Below are 23,138 nucleotides of genomic sequence, written 5' to 3'. Positions count from 1 at the left end.
GTGTAAGTATGAAGAAGGAGCAGAGCTGTAATCATACTGCTGCTGTGTATGGGTAGATATAATGTCTCCATTATGTTATGTTACTGCTTTGCCTTATAAACTCCCTACTTAAGTCTCTATGTAATAACATATCTATAATAACTATATATCAGTATATGAGCTGTTTTATACTATATACAGGGAAGTTGATGAAGAGGAGGAGCCGGAGGACATCAGCGCCACCCCAAGGTAAGCTATAAAAGGCACTGACTTTGTTTGGCCATACACTAACAAACATAAAATAACTGATGGTCCAACAATACTTGGGTCGTCAATTATCTCTCCCCCCTTTGACCGTCCTCCCCACACACAGGAACGGTCAGCATGGCCGAGCGTTCCTGTATTCTCTATGGGGAGGGGTAAGCTGCAGCCAGACTGCTTTGACTGTGGCTTATCTCTCCCTAAACAAAGGGGCTGGGCGCTGATTTTCCTTCACACCCGACCCTTATTACCACCAGCATCATTATTTGCGGTTGTTCGGGAGAGCTCCATACACCTTAAACATTCGGGCACAGCTGGCCAAGGTATATAGTGTATAGGGACCTTCTCTGAATGCACAAAATTACCTTTATTTGCCATCCAGTACAGAAAGGGGAGCGGTGACAGGACGGGACACAAGGGGCTCTACTTATCTATGGGCTTATTTTTCTCCACTATAGTAATGTATATAAATGTCTCTTGTAGTTGGGTTCTCAATATCTTTTTTCTATTTTGTAACTAACAGGACCCAAGACACCAACGACCAACCGGACGGGTAAGTAAATCATTGTAATATGTAATCATTGTAATATGAATGCCTCTTGTAGTTGGGTTCTCAATATCTTTTCTATTTTGTAACTATCAGGACCGAAGACACCAGAGAGGATGACGACAACAAACTGGACGGGTAAGTAAATCATTGTGATATGTAATCATTGTAATATGAATGCCTCTTGTAGTTGGGTTCTCAATATCTTTTCTATTTTGTAACTATCAGGACCGAAGACACCAGAGAGGATGACGACAACGAACTGGACGGGTAAGTAAATCATTGTAAAAAAATGAAGCCATTGTAGATGATTTATCTTCTTCAAATATATTGGTGGGAAATTATCAAGATTGTAGTCCTAGGTTTTTGTGTTAAAAAGTTAACATTTTTTGTGCAACTGTTTGCTAGCTAAAAAATGTGTGACTTTTAGTCCCTGGTTCACCTTTTGGCTATGTTTTTTGATAATGACGGTCGTTAATAATGATCATCACTGGCGGCCGTCAGTATTAAAAAAAACTGACATTTTTTGCTAAAACAAAAAAGAAAGTCGTTGGAGGAACGTGTCCAGCAGCATGAAATCTTATAACTAGGGCCAGTCTTATAGGCAAGTTATTGCTCAAATGTGCTGCACCTGCAGGGGTGACTATAACCCCTATAATATGTATTATTTCTATATTTTTCTTGCTTCATAATAGAAGGATAGTGAAGATGGAGCCAATAGTGTGTCAGTATTAAAAAGATGTGTTTATACTGCCCGAACTATGAATCATCCGGGCAGGATCCACATGCTTCTCTATTGATTGAAAGATCTCTCCCTGTTTGAGTATAAGGAGAAATCAATCAATCAAGGTTCATGGGCAGAGAAGCCAATGGGGATCATCACTATACTTTGTGGTTCAAGCAGCATGGCCATGTTCTATTTGATTCAAGTTATGTATGTATAGTGATATTTACTATCAGCACTTACTAGGTCTTTTATACGAACTTACTATAGAAGCATAGATAGATGTATTATGCACTCCATTGTGACATCTATATATGTTCAGTGACGTTCATTCATGTATATATGTTTTTTTAACCTTTGTCGATTTATTGTGAGTGTATATTAACACTTTATCTGTCTATATATATGTTGTACAGATGCCATGATTAAGAGCCAAGTTGGCTTGAAACGTGTCGGCTGTTCCTTTTAAGAATTTCCTAATAAACTTGAATGTTTTACCTGAGCTTAAGGAATCCTGTTGTTCTCTGTGCTATGGATACCCCCGGAATCCAGGGGCTTTACCTTCGTGCCCACAAGAAACACTATATTACATGAGAAAGCATGAATCTATGAGACTGGGTGCTGACCACATCTGCTTTTTGTGTCTATGAATGGCACTGACTTTGGCCATACACCTGCAATAACACATATCAGCAAGTCAGATGCTTCTAACCTGCTGATAGTTTCCCTATAGTTTGTGAATATATATTACTGTAGGAGTGGATAGAGTCGCTCATACATACTGTAAGGATAGAATTATTATAATATACATAGCTGTAAGTGTTATTCTCCTGGCTACAAGTAATGTGCTCGACGATTCTGGTTTTGTTAAATTAACCATTTATTTTCCCCTATTTCTTCTTAGGAGCAGCAGCAGGAGGACCATCATGGACAGGTAAATACAAGTGATAATGTCCTAACATGATATCTTTATAGTAAGGGGTTAACAGTCATCTAAAGTCGTCCTCTTTTTTTATACTTGATAATTGGGAACAGTTTGATTCTGTTGTGGCCTAACACACATAAGAGGACATATATCAAGGGGCGAATTTAATTTTTTTGGCGTAAAGTGCCCTTTTCCTAATGATTTTATTCGCAAATGGCCGTTCAGCGAATAAAATATTTGCAAATCGGCACTTAACGCCGGGTACGCCAGGGGGGCGGGGACGGGGTGTGGTGGGGGTGGAATGGGGGGCGCGGGCTCAGAGTCCGCGCGATTCATTATTGTTTTCTCTTAAAGACACGCAGAAAACCTACTCAAGCTCTTAGCTGGCGTAGGTTTTCTGCCATGCGCACCGGCGCGCACGGGACTTTTCTAGTGCACGGGATCTCTGTAATGCTGGCGCTGCAGGGACATTTTTAAGTCTGGCGCAGAAAAAACGCCAGACTTAATAAATGTCCCCCATAGTGTACCCAGCACTGCCCATACCTGAACTCCTGTACATAACACAGCCGCCCCATCTACATTCCACTAATAGGGACATATCTGACCCCCTTCTCTCCATTGTAAACGTCTATTCTGCCATCACTATGTGTCACCAGAAGATATGTCTGATCTCAGGAAAGTCATGGTGGATTTTCTCTTTGTTTTGTAGACTTCGGGCACTGTTCTGCTGCTGCTGTAAGATCAAAGACGACTGAAAGGTGAGTAACCAAAATTTCACTGTTTTTCTTAGGTCCCTTTCACACTATGGAATCGACACAGAGATTACGCTCGGAACCCCCGCCAGCAGACTCCGCAACAAATCTCACCTGCTATCTCTTTCAATGGGCGGCCTTGCGCGTCTCCGCTCTCTACGCCTCTCCGCTGACATGTCAAGTCTTTGAAAGGAGAGGCGTGAACAGCGGAGACAGGCATAGACTTGTTTCTGAGGGGAATCTCAGTGCCGATTCCATAGTGTGAACTGGCCCTTATTGTACTCATCTTTATATTGTTTATGTATTTCTTTATTTTACTTTTCTGATTGATATTTTGTTAATAGTTTGTTTGGTATATCTGTTAACTAGGTAACACAGTGCCATCGGCAGGAGGAGGAGAAGACACCCGTAACATCTGAAGTGTCTGGAGAAGGAGGAGACACCTGTAACATCTAGAGGTAAATTAGGTGTCGTTGCCATCAGGGGGGAACATTTACCTCATATGGGGGAGGAGGAACCCCAATGTACCATCAGATACTGGAGGTAAGGACTTCCTTAAGATCTTGTGGAGTCTGGAGGTGGCGCTTGAAATATCTTGAGGTAAATGGGGCGCCGTTACCAGCAGGAGGAGCCATTTGCCTCTTATGGGGGAGGAGGAACCCCACAATAACATCGAATACTGGAGGTAAGGATTCTTTTAACATCAGATTGAGTCCGGAGGTGGCGCCCTTATAGAGGTTTTTCAAGGATCTGAAAAGGTATTGCCTTTCCTTGCTTCTCAGCCACTTTCCTCCATTACTTACTCTCAGCAGCTTACCTTCCCATCTGACGTGAAGGGGTCAGGATGAGATGATGCGGTGACTACTGTGTTGCGATCGCTGCATGTTGGATAAACCAGTGGTGGCCAATGTACACACAATGTTGCTGATGTTCTCACAACATCATGTATACTTTGGCCATGGCGGTGAGCCTGGTTTCACCAACATGCAGTGATCACAACATAGTAGTTATCTCACCCTCATCCCTTTCGGCCAGATAAGAAAGTATCAGACTGAGGTAATCTGGAGGTTAGCGACCAGGGAGACAGGAAAGGTATTACCTTTTTAGATTCCTGGATAAACCTTTAAACATCTTGAGGTAAATGGGGCGCCGTTACCAGCAGGAGGAGCCATTTGCCTCGTATGGGGGAGGAGGAACCCCACAATAACATCAAATACTGGAGGTAAGGATTCTTTTAACACCTAATGTAGTCCGGAGGTGGCGCCCTTAAAGAGGTTTTTCAAGGATCTGAAAAGGTATTGCCTTTCCTTGCTTCTCAGCCACTTTCCTCCATTACTTACTCTCAGCAGCTTACCTTCCCGTCTGACGTGAAGGGGTCAGGATGAGATGATGCGGTGACTACTGTGTTGCGATCGCTGCATGTTGGATAAACCAGTGGTGGCTAATGTACACACAATGTTGCTGATGTTCTCACAACATCATGTATACATTGGCCACGGCGGTGAGCCTGGTTTCACCAACATGCAGTGATCGCCACATAGTAGTTATCTCAACCTCATCCCTTTTGGCAAGATAAGAAAGTATCAGACTGAGACAAAGTTAATCTGGAGGTTAGCGACAAGGGAGAGAGGAAAGGTATTACCTTTTTAGATTCCTGGATAAACCTTTAAACATTATGAGGTAAATGGGGCGCCGTTACCATCAGGAGGAGCCATTTGCCTCTTATGGGGGAGGAGGAACCCCACAATAACATCAAATACTGGAGGTAAGGATTCTTTTAACACTTGATTGAGTCCAGAGGTGGCGCTCTTAAAGAGGTTGTCCAGACAGCTGAGGAGGTATTGCCTTTCCTCGATTCCCAGCCACTTTCCTCCATTACTTACTCTCAGCAGCTTACCTTCCCATCTGACGTGAAGGGGTCAGGATGAGATGATGCGGTGAGTACTGTGTTGCGATCCCTGCATGTTGGATAAACCAGTGGTGGCTAATGTACACACAATGTTGCTGATGTTCTCACAACATCATGTATACTTTGGCCATGGCGGTGAGCCTGGTTTCACCAACATGCAGTGATCACAACATAGTAGTTATCTCACCCTCATACCTTTCGGCCAGATAAGAAAGTATCAGACTGAGGTAATCTGGAGGTTAGCGACCAGGGAGACAGGAAAGGTATTACCTTTTTAGATTCCTGGATAAACCTTTAAATATCTTGAGGTAAATGGGGCGCCGTTACCAGCAGGAGGAGCCATTTGCCTCTTATGGGGGAGGAGGAACCCCACAATAACATCGAATACTGGAGGTAAGGATTCTTTTAACACCAGATTCAGTCCGGAGGTGGCGCCCTTAAAGAGGTTGTCCAGACAGCTGAGGAGGTATTGCCTTTCCTCGATTCCCAGCCACTTTCCTCCATTACTTACTCTCAGCAGAAAACCTTACTATCTGACATGAAGGGGTCAGGATGAGATGATGCGGTGAGTACTGTGTTGCGATCGCTGCATGTTGGATAAACCAGTGGTGGCCAATGTACACACAATGTTGCTGATCTTCTCACAACATCATGTATACATTGGCCACGGCGGTGAGCCTGGTTTCACCAACATGCAGTGATCACAACTTAGTAGTTATCTCACCCTCATCCTTTTCAGCCAGATGATAAAGTATCAGACTGAGGTAATCAGGAGGTTAGCGACCAGGGAGAGAGGAAAGGTATTACCTTTTTAGATTCCTGGATAAACCTTTAACATTATGAGGTAAATGGGGCGCCGTTACCAGCAGGAGGAGCCATTTGCCTCTTATGGGGTAGGAGGAACCCCACTTTTCCATCAGATACTGGAGGTAAGGACTCCTTTAAGATCTTGTGGAGTCTGGAGGTGGCGCCTGTAAAGAGGTTATTAGTGGACCTGAAGAGGTATCGCATTTCCTCTCTTCTTAGCCACTTTCCTCCTTTATGTACTCCCAGCAGCTTATGTCATCATACCTTCTCATCTGGTATGAAAGGGTAAGGATGAGATGATGGGGCGAGTACTCTGTTGCGATCGCTTCATGTTGGAAAACCAGTGGTGGCTAATGTACACATAATGTTGCTGATGTTCTCACAACATCATATATACCTTGGCCACGGCGGTGAGCCTGGTTTCACCCACATGTGGTGAACGTAACATAGTATTTGCCTCACCATCTCAGCCTCACCCCATTGGGCCAGATAAGAAAGTATCAGGATGAGTTGGGGGTCACTCAGGAGGTTAGCAACCAGGGAGAGAGGAAAGGTATTACCTTTTTTAGATTCTCAGATAACCTATTTAATGACTTGAGGTAAATGAGGCGCCTTTACCATCAGGAGGGACCATTTCTCGTGCGTCTTATTGGGGGACACAGACACCGTGGGTATAGGCTGCTGCCACTAGGAGGCTGACACTAAGAAAAAACAAAAAAGGTCGGCCCCTCCCAGCAGGCTATACCCGCCCACTGGCACTGAGCTAATTCAGTTTAGCTTAGTGTCAGTAGGAGGCAGACGCAGGTCTGGTTACTCCAGACCAGTTTCTGCTTGTTTTACTTAGGTTGACTAATTGCTTCTTCTTTACAGGTCGGGGCACGGTGGGTCACCAAGACTCGCCCTGATCCCCCCTCTTATGCAACCAGGGCACAGACCCTAACTGGAAAGGGGCTGTTTACCCTAGGTTGCCACCGGCCGGACCCAGCGCCCAGGACACAGACTAGCGTTGCTGTCTGTTGCTCCTTCATGCGGACTTGCTCCGCCAGCCCCTGCCCGCACAGCCTCCCAAAGTTGAGCGCGGCAGCGCGGCACAGTGCCGGCAGAAGATCACTGGAGACAGCGTCGGGGGTAAGTAGAAGCCTTCCCCGCGTTACATGGCCACTCTCAGCCCTCTCTCTCCCGGGGTTTATAGGTCCCGCGGCCCCCTCCGGTGGTGTGATCTTCACCCCCCTCTCCAGGCACCTCTAGCCCCGTGCCCCTCTCAGTCCTGCGGTGTCTCCGGTCCTTCTCCGTCCACCGCATGTGGGGATGGTGCAGATGCCGGGGTTAGATCGGGTGCGGGGCCTCCTTTTCTGTCCGGACCGCGACTTCCGGTTTGCGGTCCGTGACTTCCGGTTCACGTTACCTGCGCAGGCGCCGTTCTCCTCTTCCTGGTTCCTGGGATTTCCCGCGCGCGGTCTTTTCTCCCGCGCGGGCCAGCGCCTGACGTCACCACGCACGAGCGCGTCATCAGTGCGGCCCGGTCGGTGCGGCAGCATACAGCCTGCGCAGCCTGTGTCTTTGGGATCTCTGCCGGGGATTACTACCCCCAGCCTCCATCTGCAGCCTCCACGCCCTGATCGGACCTCTGCATCTCTATCTGTGTTCTGGTAAGCTCCTTCTGGGACTAGTTTTTGCCTGTCTCTTCCTTACTGTATCCTCACTGTGTTTATTCTGTTATTCTGCAGGCCTGTTTTCTGCAGCTTCCACAGCTGTATACTGAAGGAGCACACTAGCTGGCTGTTTTTTTCCTACTATATAACTGCATATATATATACACATTATATATATATATTTACAAATTCTTGCTCCTTGATTGGCATTATGTCTGACTCAAGATCTGATTCCACACGCCGCCAGCACCCTCCTCCTTCCTCTGTTACCTACTATTTCTGTACCTCTTGTAACACTAAATCTGCTTCTGGCCACTCTCAGCCCCTCTGCGCTGCCTGTTCCATGCAGTCCAGCTCGTCTCTCTCCATGGATCCTGCTCAGGACCCCCCTCCGGAGTCTGAGGAGTCTGCCCCGGCCTGGGCGCGCTCCCTCTGCCAGTCAGTGTCGCAGATGGCTCAGTTGTCTCAGTCGGTGGCGGCCGCTCTTGATCGCCTGTCTGCATCCTCTTCTGCGCCAGTCCAGTCCCGTCCTGCGGCCTCTACCGTTCGTCCCAGCAGGAGCCGCTCTCGCAAGCGTCCTCGCCGTGGCTCTTCTCGGTCTTCTTCTGACTCCCCTCGAACCAGTCTGGCCCCCACGCGGCCTTCTCCTACCAGGCGTTCACGCTCGCCCGGAGATCCGTCGGATTCTGAGTTGTCTCTCAACTCTGATGCTGAAGATGCGTCCCCCATGGCTTCCACTGTGGATAGCCTGGTAGCCGCGGTCCGCGATACCTTCCAGTTGAAGGATTCACCGGACCTTTCGCCCTCTGATGAGTTCTTTTTCCATAAGAGCGGCCGCCGTGTCCGGAGCTCTTTCCCCAGTCACAAGGAATTTGATGACCTGTTTTCCAAGTTTTGGAAGACCCCGGACAAGCGTTTCTCAAAGCCTAAACACTTGTCAATTCTCTATCCTTTTCCTGAGGACCTGGTGGCTCGCTGGTCAGCCCCACCCTCAGTGGATCCCCCGATTTCTCGCCTGACCCAGGTCACGACTCTTCCGCTGGACAATGCGTCGTCCCTTAAGGACTCCACTGACAGACGCACTGAGTCCTTAGCTAGGTCGGCTTTTGAGGCCTCCAGTTCCTCTCTCCTACCCACACTTGCGTCCACTTGGGTGTCTAAATCAATTTCAGTATGGGCTAAACAACTAAAGGACGGTCTTGTTTCCGGCACTTCTGCCGAGGACTTAGCAGACCTCGCACAACAGATTCAGGACGCGGCGCAATACCTCTGCTCTGCTTCTCTGGACGCTGCAGCCTGTTCGACTTTTGCTTCAGCCAATATTGTGGCCATCCGCCGGTCTCTGTGGCTTCGTGAGTGGCGGGCTGACAACGCTTCCAAGCGTTCTCTCACCAGTCTTCCCTTTGTGGGCTCTCGTCTCTTCGGGAAACGTCTAGATGAGATAATTTCTGATGCCACGGGGGGGAAGAGTACCAATCTTCCCCAGCAGCGTCCCAAGCGTCAGGATTTCCGTCGCAAACCAGGGTCCTTCCGCTCCTTTCGGTCGCTCCCACCGTCTCGCTCCGGGAAATCGGCGGCCCCTCAGAACAAAAGGTCCGGTTTCTCCAAGAACCGCTCTTCCTGGCAGGCGCGATCCGCCGCCTCCCGCCCTCCCTTTAAGCCTGGCACATCCAAGCCTTCCTCCTCCTGAAGGTTTTTCCCCACCCGGCTCTCGGGTGGGCGGCCGCCTCCTGTTGTTCCAGGAGGTCTGGCTGGCTCAGGTTCAGGACGCTTGGGTGCGGGAAGTGGTTTCACAAGGTTACAAGATCGAGTTCGTTTCCGTTCCCCGCGATCGTTTTTTCCTTTCCCGGCCTCCCAGGGCTCCTGCCCTGGCGGCCGGTTTTTCCCAGGCCATCCCTTCGCTCCTCTCGAAGGGAGTGATTGTCCCCGTCCCTCATCTTCAGCGGTTCCGCGGGTTTTATTCAAACCTTTTCGTGGTCCCGAAGAAGGACGGTTCGGTATGCCCGATTTTAGACCTCAAACGTCTAAATCGTCATGTCCGAATTTCTCATTTCCGGATGGAGTCTCTGCGCTCTGTGATCGCATCTCTGGAGCCGGGCGAGTTTCTCTCTTCGGTGGATATTCAGGACGCGTATCTTCACGTCCCGATTTTCCCTCCGCATCAACGTTTCCTGCGCTTTGCAGTGGGGGAAGAGCATTATCAGTTCGTGGCTCTTCCGTTCGGCCTGGCTTCGGCCCCGAGGGTCTTCACGAAGACCATGGCGCCCGTCATGGCCCTTCTTCGGGCTCGGGGTATCTCTGTAACCCCTTACTTGGACGACATTCTCGTCAAAGCCCCGTCCGAGGACCAGAACTTGGAGAGCCTCCTTATCACTCTGGAGACACTCTCGCGCTTCGGTTGGCTGATCAACCACCCCAAGTCGTCCTTGATCCCGGCCCAGTCCATTGTCTTTCTGGGAATGCGCTTGGATTCAATAAGGGCACGCGTTTTCCTTCCAGCGGAGAAACTTCAGTCCCTTCAGGCCGACGTCAGAGCTCTTTGCAGCCGCCGCCCAGTGTCCATACGTTCCTGTATGAGGGTTCTGGGGAAGATGGTGGCGTCAATGGAGGCAATTCTTTTCGCACAGTTCCATTCCCGTCCGCTGCAGCTCTTCCTGCTGTCACGGTGGGACAAGTCCCTCCCCTCCCTAGACCGGAGGGTGAACATTCCGGCTCGCCTTCGCCAAGACCTTCAGTGGTGGCTGCGATCTCCAAGCCTCTCTCTGGGTCGCTCCTTCCTCCCCGTCCATTGGCAGATCGTGACCACCGACGCCAGTCTGCAGGGCTGGGGAGGAGTTTGGAACGACCTGACTGTTCAAGGAACCTGGTCGTCCGGGGAAGCTTGCCTCCCCATCAACATCCTCGAACTGAGGGCGATTCGTCTCTCCCTTCTGCACTGGCAGGCACAGCTCCGCGATCTCCCAGTTCGGGTGCAGACGGACAACGCCACTGCAGTGGCTTATGTGAATCATCAGGGCGGGACCCGCAGCAAGGCCGCCATGATGGAAGTGGCGCTGATCCTCTCCTGGGCGGAGAAAACCATGCTTGCCTTGTCCGCTGTTCACATTCCGGGAGTGGACAATTGGATGGCCGACTATCTGAGTCGTGCACGGGTGGATCCAGGGGAATGGTCCCTGCATCCAGAAGTGTTCTCCCAGATCTGTCGCAGATGGGGAACACCAGATGTGGACCTGATGGCGTCTCGCTGCAACAACAGACTGCCGAAGTTCGTCTGCCGGACGCGGGACCCTCTGGCTCTGGCCTCGGATGCCTTGGTGATTCCCTGGCATCGGTTCAACCTTCCTTACATCTTTCCTCCTCTCCCGCTCCTGCCGCGGGTGGTGAGAAAAATAAAGGTGGAAGGAGTTCCAGTGATCCTCGTGGCCCCGGACTGGCCACGGCGCGCCTGGTACACGGATCTCGTGAATCTCGCCGCCGACGTCCCTTGGCGTCTACCAGACCGGCCAGATCTTCTCACGCAAGGACCACTCTGCCACCCGCGTTTAGCCACGCTACGTTTGACGGCGTGGCTATTGAAACCTGGATTTTAAAGGCACGCGGGTTTTCTGATGCGGTCATCAGGACCATGATTAGGGCTCGGAAGCCTGCGTCGGCGAGGGTTTATTACCGTTGTTGGCGGGCCTACCTCCGTCATTGCGAATCCTGTTCCGCGCCACCGCTTTCGTTCTCTCTAGCTCGGCTCCTTGCCTTCCTCCAAGCAGGCCTGGACTCTGGCTTATCCCTGAGCTCTCTTAAGGGCCAGGTTTCCGCTCTTTCAGTTTTCTTCCAGAGGCCCTTGGCATCGGTGCCCCAGGTCAGGACTTTTCTCCAGGGAGTGGCGCACGTTGCGCCTCCTTATCGGCACCCAGTTCCCCCGTGGGATCTGAACCTGGTCCTGGATGCACTGCAGTCTCCTCCGTTCGAGCCCCTCCGAGATGTGCCTCTGGCCATCTTGTCCTTTAAGGTGGTTTTCTTGGTCGCGGTCACGTCGGTCAGGCGGATTTCGGAGTTGGCGGCTCTGTCGTGCCGTCCTCCCCTGCTGGTGTTGCACCAGGACAAGGTGGTTCTTAGGCCCGTGGCTTCCTTTCAGCCCAAGGTGCTTTCCCCCTTCCACCTCAATGAAGATATTGTTCTTCCCTCCTTTTGCCCGGCCCCCTCTCATGCAAGGGAGCGCGCGCTCCATACGCTGGACGTCGTTCGCGCCCTGCGCATCTATCTTTCCAGGACTAAGTCTTTTCGGAAGTCGGACTCACTCTTCGTCATTCCAGATGGTCCCCGGAAGGGATCAGCGGCGTCTAAGGCGACCCTGGCTCGCTGGGTCCGCTCCGCCATCGCTCAGGCTTACCGGAGTAAGGGCAAGTCGCCCCCGTTCCGGATTGCGGCTCACTCGACTCGTTCGGTTGGGGCTTCCTGGGCGATCCGTCATGGGGCCTCGGCTCTTCAGGTTTGCAAGGCCGCCACATGGTCCTCACTACACACCTTTTCGAGGTTCTATCGTGTGGACACCTTTGCATCGGCCGATGCGAGTCTGGGCCGCAAGGTCCTGCGGGCGGCAGTGGCTTCTTCCTCTTCTTAGCTCTTCTCTGTGTCTTCCCACCCACGGGACTGCTCTTGGACGTCCCACGGTGTCTGTGTCCCCCAATAAGACGCACGAGAAAGGAGGAGTTTTTACTCACCGTAAACTCTCTTTCTCGTAGTCTTCATTGGGGGACACAGCACCCACCCCTTGTTGACTGTTTTAGGGTTGCAGGTTGGCCTGTGTTTTCAGATTTTGAGTGTGGATTGTTTTTCTATTTGTTTCGGCTCCTCCTACTGCTTTTTCACTACTGAATTAGCTCAGTGCCAGTGGGCGGGTATAGCCTGCTGGGAGGGGCCGACCTTTTTTGTTTTTTCTTAGTGTCAGCCTCCTAGTGGCAGCAGCCTATACCCACGGTGTCTGTGTCCCCCAATGAAGACTACGAGAAAGAGAGTTTACGGTGAGTAAAAACTCCTCCTTTACCTCATATGGGGAGGAGGAACCCCACTTTTCCATCAAATACTGGAGGTAAGGACTCCCTTAAGACCTTGTGGAGTCTGGAGGTGGCGCCTGTACAGAGGTTATTTGGGGAGCTGACAAGGTATCGCCTTTCTTCGCTTCTCCGCCACTTTCCTCCTTTATGTACTCCCAGCAGCTTATGTCATCATACCTTCTCATCCAGTGTAAAAGGGTAAGGAAGAGATGATGCGGCGAGTACTATGTTGCGATCGCTGCATGTTGGATAAACCAGTGGTGGCTAATGTACACACAATGTTGCTGATGTTCTCACAACATCATGTATACATTGGCCACGGCGGTGAGCCTGGTTTCACTAATATGCAATGATCGCAACATAGTATTTGCCTCACCATCTCAGCCTCACCTCTTTAGGCCAGGTAAGAATGTATCAGGTTGAGTTAACCAGGGAGGAGGTTAGCAACCAGGGAGAGAGGAAAGGTATTACCTTTTTAAATTACTGATAACCTACTTACCCTCTAGAGGTAAATGAGGCGCCTTTACCAGCAGGAGGGACCATTTACCTCATATGGGGGAGGAGGAACCCCACTTTACCATCAAATACTGGAGGTAAAGACTCCCTTAACATCTAGTAGAGTCTGGAGGAGGCGCCCATAACATCTAGAGGCAAATCAGGCGCCTTTAACATCTGGAGGTTGCATTTGCCTTATATGGGGTAGGAAGAGGCCCCCTTTAAAGCCACAAACTGGAGGACAGAATTCCCTTAATACTAATAGGTGTCTGAAAGATGGGCCACTAACATTAAAAAGAGAATCAGGTGCCTCATTTGGGACAGGAGAGGGACTTACTACCACCAGGGTGCAACCATCCGGAGCGCCAAAGATATGCTGGGGTATGGGGGCCCAAGTAAGTCAGTCAGTCACTCTAGCAACATAAATCAGACATCCCTGCCATCTGTGCACTGCTGCGGAATATGTGTTGTGTTGAGACGAGTGGTAGTAGAACAAAAGCTCAGTGAGGGGCACTAATTTAGGTATAGTAATGATGGCCATTGAGCAGCAGAGTATGTCTAAGCATGCACAGATTGACTCTGTTGCTCTGAAATCAACTGCCTGCCCTGACAATAGATGCAGGTTATGTGGACACACAAAGCAGCGGTGCTCCTTTCAGTCTGGAGGCAGTGCTGCATGTGTAATCTAACCAGTCAGCTAGCTCTCCATCCGGTCAGCTGGCCAGCCAGCCTTCCATGTATCCCACCAGATAGCTAGCCAGCCATCTATGAAGTCGGCCGTCCTGTCAGCTAGCGGGTAAGTAAACCGTACGGCCAGCAAGCCAGCCAGCAAGCCAGCCATCCAGGAAGCAAGCCATCCAGCCAGCTATCTAGTGGACCATCCTGCCAGCTAGCGGGCAAGTCAGCCATGCAGCCAGCAAGACAGCCAGTCATCCAGAAAGCAAGGCATCCAGCTAGCCAGTCAGCAAGCCATCCAGCCAGCAAGCCATCCAGCCAGTCAGCAAGCTGTCCAGCCTGTCAGCCAGCCAACCAGTTGTCCAGATAGCCAGCCAGCCATGACTCTCACATGTATGAAAGGTAAATCCAAGTGCTGCATACTGCCCAGCCAGTTACAGCACCCTAATAGCAATTCCAGGAGATCCTCACTGCATCCCGGTGGCATGATTTTATTTGTTGTCCTAATAGGTCCAGCAGTGGTCAGTGAGCCTACCATCCAGCTAGCAAGACGTGATTCTTTCATGAGTGAAAGGTAAATACAAAGGCTGAGTGCTACCCAGCCAGTTACAGTACCCATAGCAATTCCAGGAGGTCCCCAGCCCAGTCCACATCCAGATCCCAATGTCATGATTTTATCCTCTATTCTGCTAGGTCCAGCAGCAGCAGCAGCAGCAAACCATAGCAATTCCAGAAAGTCCCCATCCAGTGTGCTTTCCTGGACCTCAATGTCATAATTGTATCTTCTGTCCTGGTAGGTCCAGCAATGGCCAACCATCTATCCAGCCATCCAACTAATCAGCCCACATCTGAGCAGACAATACAGAGACCACCTTTTTAGCTAGCCAGTAAGCTATCCAGCCAACTAATCATCCTGCCAGCCAGCTGGTGAGTCAGACAGACAGGAATCCAGCTAGTATGGCAGGCATCCAACCAGCCAGGAATCCAGCTAGTATGGCAGCAAGACAACCAGCCAGGAATCCAGCCAGCCAGCTGTCTATTGTGCCAGCCATCCAATCAGACAAAAATCTAGAGAGTCATCTGTCCAGTCTGCCAACAACCGACCAGCCATACAACAGCCAGACAGCCTTGATTCTAACATGTGGGAAAGGTAAATACAAGTGCTGCATGCTGCCTATTAAGTTACAGCCCCCCATAGCAATTCCAGGAGGTCCCCACTGCATCCCGGTGGCATAATTTTGTTTTTTGTCCAGCAGTGGTCAGTGAGCCAGCCATCCAACCAGCCAGCCTACCATACAGCCAGCAAGCCAGCCGTGATTCTTCCATGGATGAAAGGTAAATACAAAGGCTGAGTGCTACCCAGACAGTTACAGTACCCCACAGCAATTCCAGGAGGTCCCCATCCAGATCCCAATGTCCTGATTTTATCCTCTGTTCTGTTAGGTCCAGTAGCAGCAAACCTACCAGCCAGCCAACCATCCAGTCAGCCAGCTATCCAGACATCTAACTAACCAGCCAGCCATTATTCTCACCTGAATGAAAGGTAAATACAAAGGCCAGTCCCCATCCGTTGTCCTTTCCTGAATTCCAGTGGCTGATTTTATATTATTTTTTTCCTGGTAGGTCCAGCAGTAACCAGCCATCAGGTCAATCTGCAAGCCAGCCATCCCGTCAGACAGCCAGACATCTATGTAGCCAGTGAACTAGCTAGCCTGCCAGCCATACAGCCCGCCAACCGTCTACGATGCTCATATGAAAGGTAAATATGAAGGCTTAGTGCTGCCCAGCCAGTTACAGCACTGCTATAGCAATTCCAGAAAGTCCCCGTCCACATGCAGTGTCCTTTCCTGGATCTCAATGTCATAATTGTATCTTCTATCCTGATAGGTCCAGCAATGGCCAACCATCCAGCCAACCATCCAGCCAGCCATCCTGTCAGTCAACTAATCAGCCCACATCTGAGCAGACAATACAGAGACCACCTTTTCAGCTAGCCAGCCAGCCAACCAACCATCTTGCCAGCCAGTTGGTGAGTCAGACAGACAGGAATCCAGCTATTATGGCAGCAAGCCAACCAGCCAGAAATCCAGCTAGTATGGCACCAAGACAACCAGCCAGAAATCCAGCCAGCCAGCTGTCCAGTCTCCCAGCCATCCAATCAGACAGAAATCCAGACAGTCATCTGTCCAGTCTGCCAACAACTAACCAGCCATACAACAGCCAGACAGCCTTGATTCTTATATGTGGGAAAGGTAAATACAAGTGCTGCATGCTGCCTAGTAAGTTACAGCACCCCCAAAGCAATTCCAGAAGGTCCCCACTGGATCCCAGTGGCATGATTTTATTTTTTGTCCAGCAGTGGTCAGTGAGCCAGCCATCCAACTGGCCAGCCTACCATCTATCCAGCCAGCCAGCCGTGATTCTTCCATGATTGAAAGGTCAATACAAAGGCTGAGAGCTACCCAGCCAGTTACAGTACCCCATAGCAATTCTAGGAGGTCCCCAGCCCAGTCCACATCCAGATCCCAATGACATAATTTTATCCTCTGTTCTGCTAGGTCCAGCAGCAGCAGCAGCAGCAGCAAACCAACCAGCCATCCTTCCAATCAGCCAACCATCCAGTCTGCCAGCTATCCAGCCATCTAACTAACCAGCCATCCATCATTCTCATCTGAATGAAAGGTAAATATAAAGGCTGCCCAGCCAGTTACAGTAATTCCAGGTGGACCCCAGCCCAGTCTTTATCCCCTGTTCTTTCCTGGATTTCAGTGGCATGATTTTATTTTTTATGCTGTTAGGTCCAGCAGTAACCAGCTATCAAGTCAGCCTGCAAACCAGCCATCCCGTCAGAAAGCCAGACATCTACTGTATGTAGCCAGTCAACTAGCTAACCTGCCAGCCATCCAGCCCGCCAACCATCTATGATGCTCAAATGGAAGCCAAGCAGCCAGGAATCCAGACTGTCAGCCGTCCAGTATGCTAAACAACCAGCCAGCCAAACAACAGCCAGACAGCCTTGATTCTTACATGTGGGAAAGGTAAATACAAGTGCTGCATGCTGCCTAGTAAGTTACAGCACCCCCATAGCAATTCCAAGAGGTCCCCACTGGATCCCAGTGGCATGATTTTATTTTTTGTCCTGGAAGGTCCAGCATTGATCAGTGAGCCAGCCATCCAACCAGACAGCTTACCATCCAGCCAGCCAGCAAGCTGTGATTTTTCCATGAGTGAAAGGTAAATATAAAGGTTGAGTTCTACCCAGCCAGTTACAGTACCCCATAGCAATTCCAAGAGGTCCCCAGCCCGGTCCCCATCCAGATCCCAATGTCATGATTTTATCCTCTGTTCTGGTAGATTCAGCAGCAGCAAACCAACCAGCCAGACTTCCAATCAGCCAACCATTCAGTCTGCCAGCCGGCTATCCAGCCATCTTACTAACCAGCCAGCCAGTCTCACCTGAATGAAAGGTAAATACAAAGGTTGCCCAGCCAGTTACAGCTATTACAGGTGGTCCCCAGCCCAGTCTCCTGACCTTTCAGTGGCATGATTTTATTTTTTAGCCTGGTAGGTCCAGCAGTAACCAGCCATCAAGTCAGCCTGCAAAACAGTCATCCCGTCAGACAGCTAAACATCTATGTAGTCAGTCAACTAGCTAACCTGCCAGCCATCCAGCCCGCCACCATCCATGATGCTCATATGAAAGGTAATTATGAAGGCTGAGTGCTGCCCAGCCAGTTACATTACTGCTATAGCAATTCCATAGGGTCCCCAGCCCCGTCCCCAGCCAGTGTTCTTTCCTGGATTTCCTTTATCTTCTGCCCTGGTAGGTTCAGCAGTGACAAACACAGCACTTCATTATAACTATTATTGTTGTAAGGGTGTTTAGTGATGGGAATTGTAATCCCTAAAATAGGCAGCAGCTCTGAGCTGAGCTCTGTGCCATTTATTCACCTGTACACCATACTCACCACTCTCAGAGCAGGTTGTAATACAAAAGCTGTGATCTGACCATTCATTGCAGTACAATATGTATGTATTGCAGAGTCAAACTAAGAGTCAGAGTATGTAATCTAACTATTCCATAGTGAAGTGTTAGAATAGAATGAACATTACAACTGGGGAAGCTGTCTGTGTCAGGAGGGCTGCAGCTGTGGCATAGTAAAGCGGAGTGGACAGGAATAGCTGTCAATCACCACTCTCTCTGCTTTACTGTGCTAAGCTTCAGTCTTTCTGACACAAGCCGCTTCCTAAATTTTAACGTCTCATCTAATGCTAATATTCATTATAATAGGCATTCAGGGAGGCTCAGTATCGCTAACACTGCACGCAGCAGCATTAGGGGTTATCCAGTGCTACAAAAACATGGCCACTTTCTTTCAGAGACAACACGACTCTTGTCTCCAGTTCAGGTGCGGTTTGCAATTAGGCTCCATTGACTTCAATAGAACTGAGCAGAAAAACCCCACCCAAGCTGGAGACAAGAGTGGGGCTTTTTCTGGAAGCTAGCGCTGGATAACCCCTTTAAAGGGGTTGTCCGGCGATAAAAAATTATTCACAGAATAACACACATTACAAAGTTATACAACTTTGTAATGTATGCTATGTCTGTGAATGGCCCCCTTCCCCGTGTTTCCCCCCACCCACGCTAGACCCGGAAGTGTGGTGCATTATACTCACCGCATCTCGTGTCGTCCACGGTCTCCGATCGTCAGCAGTGACGTCTTCTTCGGGAGGCCGGCGGATCTTCCCGAGTGTCGGCCACCCTCTGCAGCGTCATCCGAAGCTCAGCCGCGATTGGCTGAGCATAACTGTGCTCAGCCAATCGCGGCTGAGCAGCTGATGACGTGGCCGCGTCATCAGCCGCTGGCCTCCCGAAGAAGACGTCACTGCTGAGGATCGGAGACCGTGGTCGGCACGTGACAGGTAATGTATAGCGCACCACACTTCCGGGTACACGGGTGGGGGTGGTGGGACACGGGGAAGGGGGCCATTCACAGACATAACATACATTACAAAGTTGTATAACTTTGTAATGTGTGTTATTCTGTGAATAATTTTTTATCGCCGGACAACCCCTTTAATGATATCTAACTTTGTACGTACAAGAGCTTTTGAAGTCGTGCAGTTCCAGACACAGCCACTGGTGGCAGCAGAAGAACCATGCTCCTTACTGCTCCCAGAAAATGAATCCATAAAAAAATGCTATATTGTAAAGTGGTAAAAACTTATGAAAGAAATGTAATGAATAGATAGATAGATAGATAGATAGATAGAAAGGTATTGATATATTTCAAAAGAATACCTCTTTAAAGGGGTTGCACAGGGCACATTTCCTAATAAACAGTGTAAACTTTGAACTGACTGTTTGAAAAACGTGCCAGATTTATCACTGTGGCTGATGCAAAAGCATAAATCTCAGGAACACTTACACGGTCTAGTCTATCATTATGTCACCTATTTTACATATGTTGAACCAAAATTTTACACCAAAACTTTAGCACAACCCTGGCTCACATCTTTATTTAGATTCGAGGTCCTATAAAATAGGAAATGAAATATAGTCACTTCCTTTGTCCCCAGCGGCATTGCTCTTCCTTGTGTTGGTGCCGGCACAGGGACCTGTCCACCCAGCCAGCTAAAAGACAGTATAATATCGTCCTATTTTAGGCCAGAAGTCAGATACAGCCACTTTAGTGACCACATACCTGACCCCACAATGTTCATAGCAATGAATGTAAAAGTGAACACAATTCTTTGTATTATTGAAACAAACAAAAGGGGACATTACATCTTTAGTTACCTACAATTTTTGTTTTCTTTAAAGCAACATAAATGGCTCCAAAAACCTACAGACGCACAAAGCAGAAAGAAAAGGAAACAGCAAATATTTGAAGATGAGAAAGATGAGAAAGCTGCAAAAGCAACAACGATGTTTTCTCCTAAAGAAGAAGATATTGTTTGTCTCCTGAGAGAGTTTCCTGCTTCTGCTGTACATTGCCCGACCTCAGCCCAAGATCACATAATAAATGGCAGCATACTGGAGAATACCTAGTGACGTATTACTTTTCTCTGACCACATTCTTACCGCCAGAGGTGGAATCATGCAGAAGAAACCTGAGAAGAGAGAAATCGCTACAAAATGGAGAAACCAAATGGAGAGATGTTCTGAAAAAGAATTGGCCATTCTGAGGGTCAGCAAATAAACCATATACACCAAATAACAGCAACTTGTTTGGTCTCATTCTTGTAAAATTTGAAGTTGAAATAAAAGATCATTTAGAGTGATGTCTGAAGATATTTCTACCCATTACTATGGCAATCCTATTCAAAATAAGATGATCAATTTAATGGTCTCTCAACTGAGAAACACCATATTACACAGGGTACAGAATGCAAAGTAGTCATGTTAAGCAGCTATCATATACTCTAGTGGTGTGTTTACACAGAGAGATTCATCTGACAGATTTATAAAGCCAAAGCCAGGAATGGATTTCGAAAAAGGGAAATCTCCTTTATGACCTGTTCCCTGTTTATAGTCTGTTCCTGGCTTTGGCTTAAAAAAATCTGTCAGGTAAATCTCCCTGTGTAAACGCAGCCTTATGCCCCTATTCCACGGGTCGTTTAAAGGAGCAATATCGTTCATATTCGTCCGATATCGGCCGCTACGAACGATATTCTTCCCGTGGAATAGAGTGCAACGATCAGCCGACATCCTTCATGTCGGCTGATCGTTGCAGTCGCTTGTTTTTCAACATGTTGAAAAACAAGCGACTGATATAGCAGCGATCTGCTGCCGTCGCTCCGTTGAATAGGAGCGTCGGCAGCAGACGCTGCTATATCCTATGGGCTGCCCGGACGATCAGCGATCCTCCGAGCAGCCCCCCCGCAGCTCCCCGCCGCCCCTCCCGCACTCACCCGCTCGCTGCAGCCGCGTTGAATAGCGGCGGCAGCGAGCGGCGAACGAGGAGCAAACGAGCGCTAATAGCGCTCGTTTGCTCCTCTAAAACGACCCGTGGAATAGGGCCTTTAGGTTTGTAGATGTCACAAAACAGCTTCCAGCTGGTGAGCATGTCATTGCCGACTGACCTACAGATAATACATCTGGTGAAGCACTTAGTATTCTTCTTCTTGATGAGATAATAAAATGTGTCCTGGATAAGAACAGAGTAGAGTTCACAGGTTTGATAATGGGGCCAATATGCCTGGCATTAATGGAGGTGTTCAAAGTGTTTTACAGCAGTACCATCAAGCAGCCAAATCAGATAAAGGGTATGAAAAGGTTCTTCTTCTTCTGCTCCCCACTTCCTCCCTCTGACAGTCTCTGGTGATAACTTCCAAGATGAGAGGAGGGTGGAAGCATGTTACAGGCATTGATCATAGTTGCCCTATGATACCATTGTTGCAGCAAGATCGGGCAGCTATTGGACATAGTGTGTAGTTTCTCCGGCACCATGCTCCCACCTCCGTCTTGTCTCAGAAGTTATCACCACAGACACAGAGGAAGGATCTTTTCTGCTCCTCTAATATCCCCTTTAATTCTGTACGTCTATTTGCCATTTTTCAAATAATTTCTAGTTTGTTTGCTTCATCATGAGAAGATGGTGCATTATAAGTGACCATGTGACACATCTAATATTGAGGCAATACGATGGGAATGCAAAGTTTAGAGCCTGAAAGCCGTCCCTTACCAGAATGCTGAGATGTACGGAGATCTTCTGGGTTTAAAGACAACACAGACGATCTGAAACTTCCATCAAAGACTTCACCCATTTCTCTTCTATTACAAGACCTCACAGAAGTAACCAGATGTCTTAGTGTAAGATTCTCTCTGTTTCCCATAACAACTAATCACAGCTCAGATTTCACTTGGAACTAAGGCTTCGTTCACACACGTGTAGTTCTTGTCTGTGGCCTTGGACCTGCAGAAAGGACTACAGATGGGCATCCGTCAGGGCCATGTTAGAGGGAGGGCAGCGGGGGCACCTGCCCTGGGCCTCCCCTGCTTAGTGTGAGCTAAAGGACCTGTGGTAATGTCATGAGGGAGGAGTCAGACACTACAAGCTGTAGCAGGGGTTGTGCATTAGGGTACAAACACACAGGGCGGATCCACAGCTGATTTCTCGCTGCGAATTCACAATGAAATCTGCTGAGGATCCATTCCTTGTAGTTTCTTTGAGAATGACATACTCTCAGTGGGATTGACATCCCGAGTGACATGCGAGTATATGAGGAGACCGCTCAGTTAACCCCCCACCGGCCGGAGCTTATACATTACCTGCTCCACGCTCCGGCTTGCTTCAGGGGTACCCAGCTTGACGTCAGTGCGCTGAAGTGTGATATCAATCCCGTTGTGAGTATGGATTCTTATACAGGCAATGGATCAGCAAAGGATTTCGCTGTGAATTTGCAGCGAGAAATCTGCTGCAGATTGGCCCTATGTGTTTGTACCATCATGTCCTTATGAACAGGTAACCTTAGGAAATGTAGACATACATACACACCTCTGCCCCATACACATACAGCTGTGCCCCATACACATACACCTCTGCCCCATACACATACACCTCTGCACCATACACATACACCTCTGCCCCATGCACATACAGCTCTGCCCCATACACATACACCTCTGCCCCATACACATACACCTCTGCCCTATACACATACACCTCTGCCCCATACACCTCTACCCCATACACATACAGCTCTGCCCCATACACATACACCTCTGCCCCATACACATACACCTCTGCCCCATACACACACACCTCTGCCCCATACACATACACCTCTGCCCCATACACATACACCTCTGCCCCATACACATACACCTCTGCCCCATACACATACACCTCTGCCCCATACACATACACCTCTGCCCCATACACATACACCTCGGCCCTATACACATACACCTCTGCCCCATACACCTCTGCCCCATACACACACACCTCTGCCCCATACACACACACCTCTGCCCCATACACATACAGCTCTGCCCCATACACATACAGCTCTGCACCATACACACACACCTCTGCCCTATACACATACACCTCTGCACCATACATACACCTCTGCCCCATACACATACACCTCTGCCCCATACACCTCTGCCCCATACACACACACCTCTGCCCCATACACATACACCTCTGCCCCATACACATACACCTCTGCACCATACACATACACCTCTGCCCCATACACATACACCTCTGCCCCATACACATACACCTCTGCACCATACACATACACCTCTGCCCCATACACATACACCTCTGCCCCATACACATACAGCTCTGCACCATACACATACACCTCTGCCCCATACACACACACCTCTGCCCCATACACATACAGC

General features: G+C 49.2%; 2 protein-coding genes across 14 annotated transcripts in view; one reads left to right on the top strand and one right to left on the bottom strand.

The window, feature by feature from the left end:
* LOC138769690 (apolipoprotein A-I-like) overlaps positions 1-23,138 on the bottom strand; it is a 523,881-nt gene that overhangs the window by 154,992 nt on the left and 345,751 nt on the right. The window lies entirely within an intron of this gene.
* On the top strand, positions 763-19,995 carry LOC138769062 (probable hemoglobin and hemoglobin-haptoglobin-binding protein 3). Of its 11 annotated transcripts, none has more exons than XM_069947242.1 (17): positions 763-793; positions 1,016-1,057; positions 2,416-2,445; positions 3,146-3,194; positions 3,558-3,646; positions 14,285-14,348; positions 14,572-14,924; positions 15,031-15,109; positions 15,218-15,317; positions 15,398-15,533; positions 15,662-15,803; positions 16,333-16,456; positions 16,573-16,812; positions 16,921-17,008; positions 17,129-17,241; positions 17,343-17,477; positions 19,599-19,995. In XM_069947242.1, the coding sequence occupies exons 9-12, from the start codon at positions 15,311-15,313 to the stop codon at positions 16,447-16,449; spliced, it is 402 nt and encodes a 133-aa protein (XP_069803343.1). In that variant the 5' UTR covers positions 763-793; positions 1,016-1,057; positions 2,416-2,445; positions 3,146-3,194; positions 3,558-3,646; positions 14,285-14,348; positions 14,572-14,924; positions 15,031-15,109; positions 15,218-15,310; the 3' UTR covers positions 16,450-16,456; positions 16,573-16,812; positions 16,921-17,008; positions 17,129-17,241; positions 17,343-17,477; positions 19,599-19,995. The 11 variants fall into 11 exon arrangements, with proteins under 11 accessions (XP_069803343.1, XP_069803342.1, XP_069803346.1 ...); XM_069947241.1 differs by having other exon boundaries at positions 14,468-14,924; XM_069947245.1 differs by lacking the exon at positions 14,572-14,924.

This window comes from Dendropsophus ebraccatus, chromosome 12 (genome assembly GCF_027789765.1).
Source record: "Dendropsophus ebraccatus isolate aDenEbr1 chromosome 12, aDenEbr1.pat, whole genome shotgun sequence".
Taxonomy (NCBI): domain Eukaryota; kingdom Metazoa; phylum Chordata; class Amphibia; order Anura; family Hylidae; genus Dendropsophus; species Dendropsophus ebraccatus.
The sequence above is the reverse complement of the archived record's forward strand: the minus strand, read 5'-3'. Positions and strand labels throughout refer to the sequence as shown.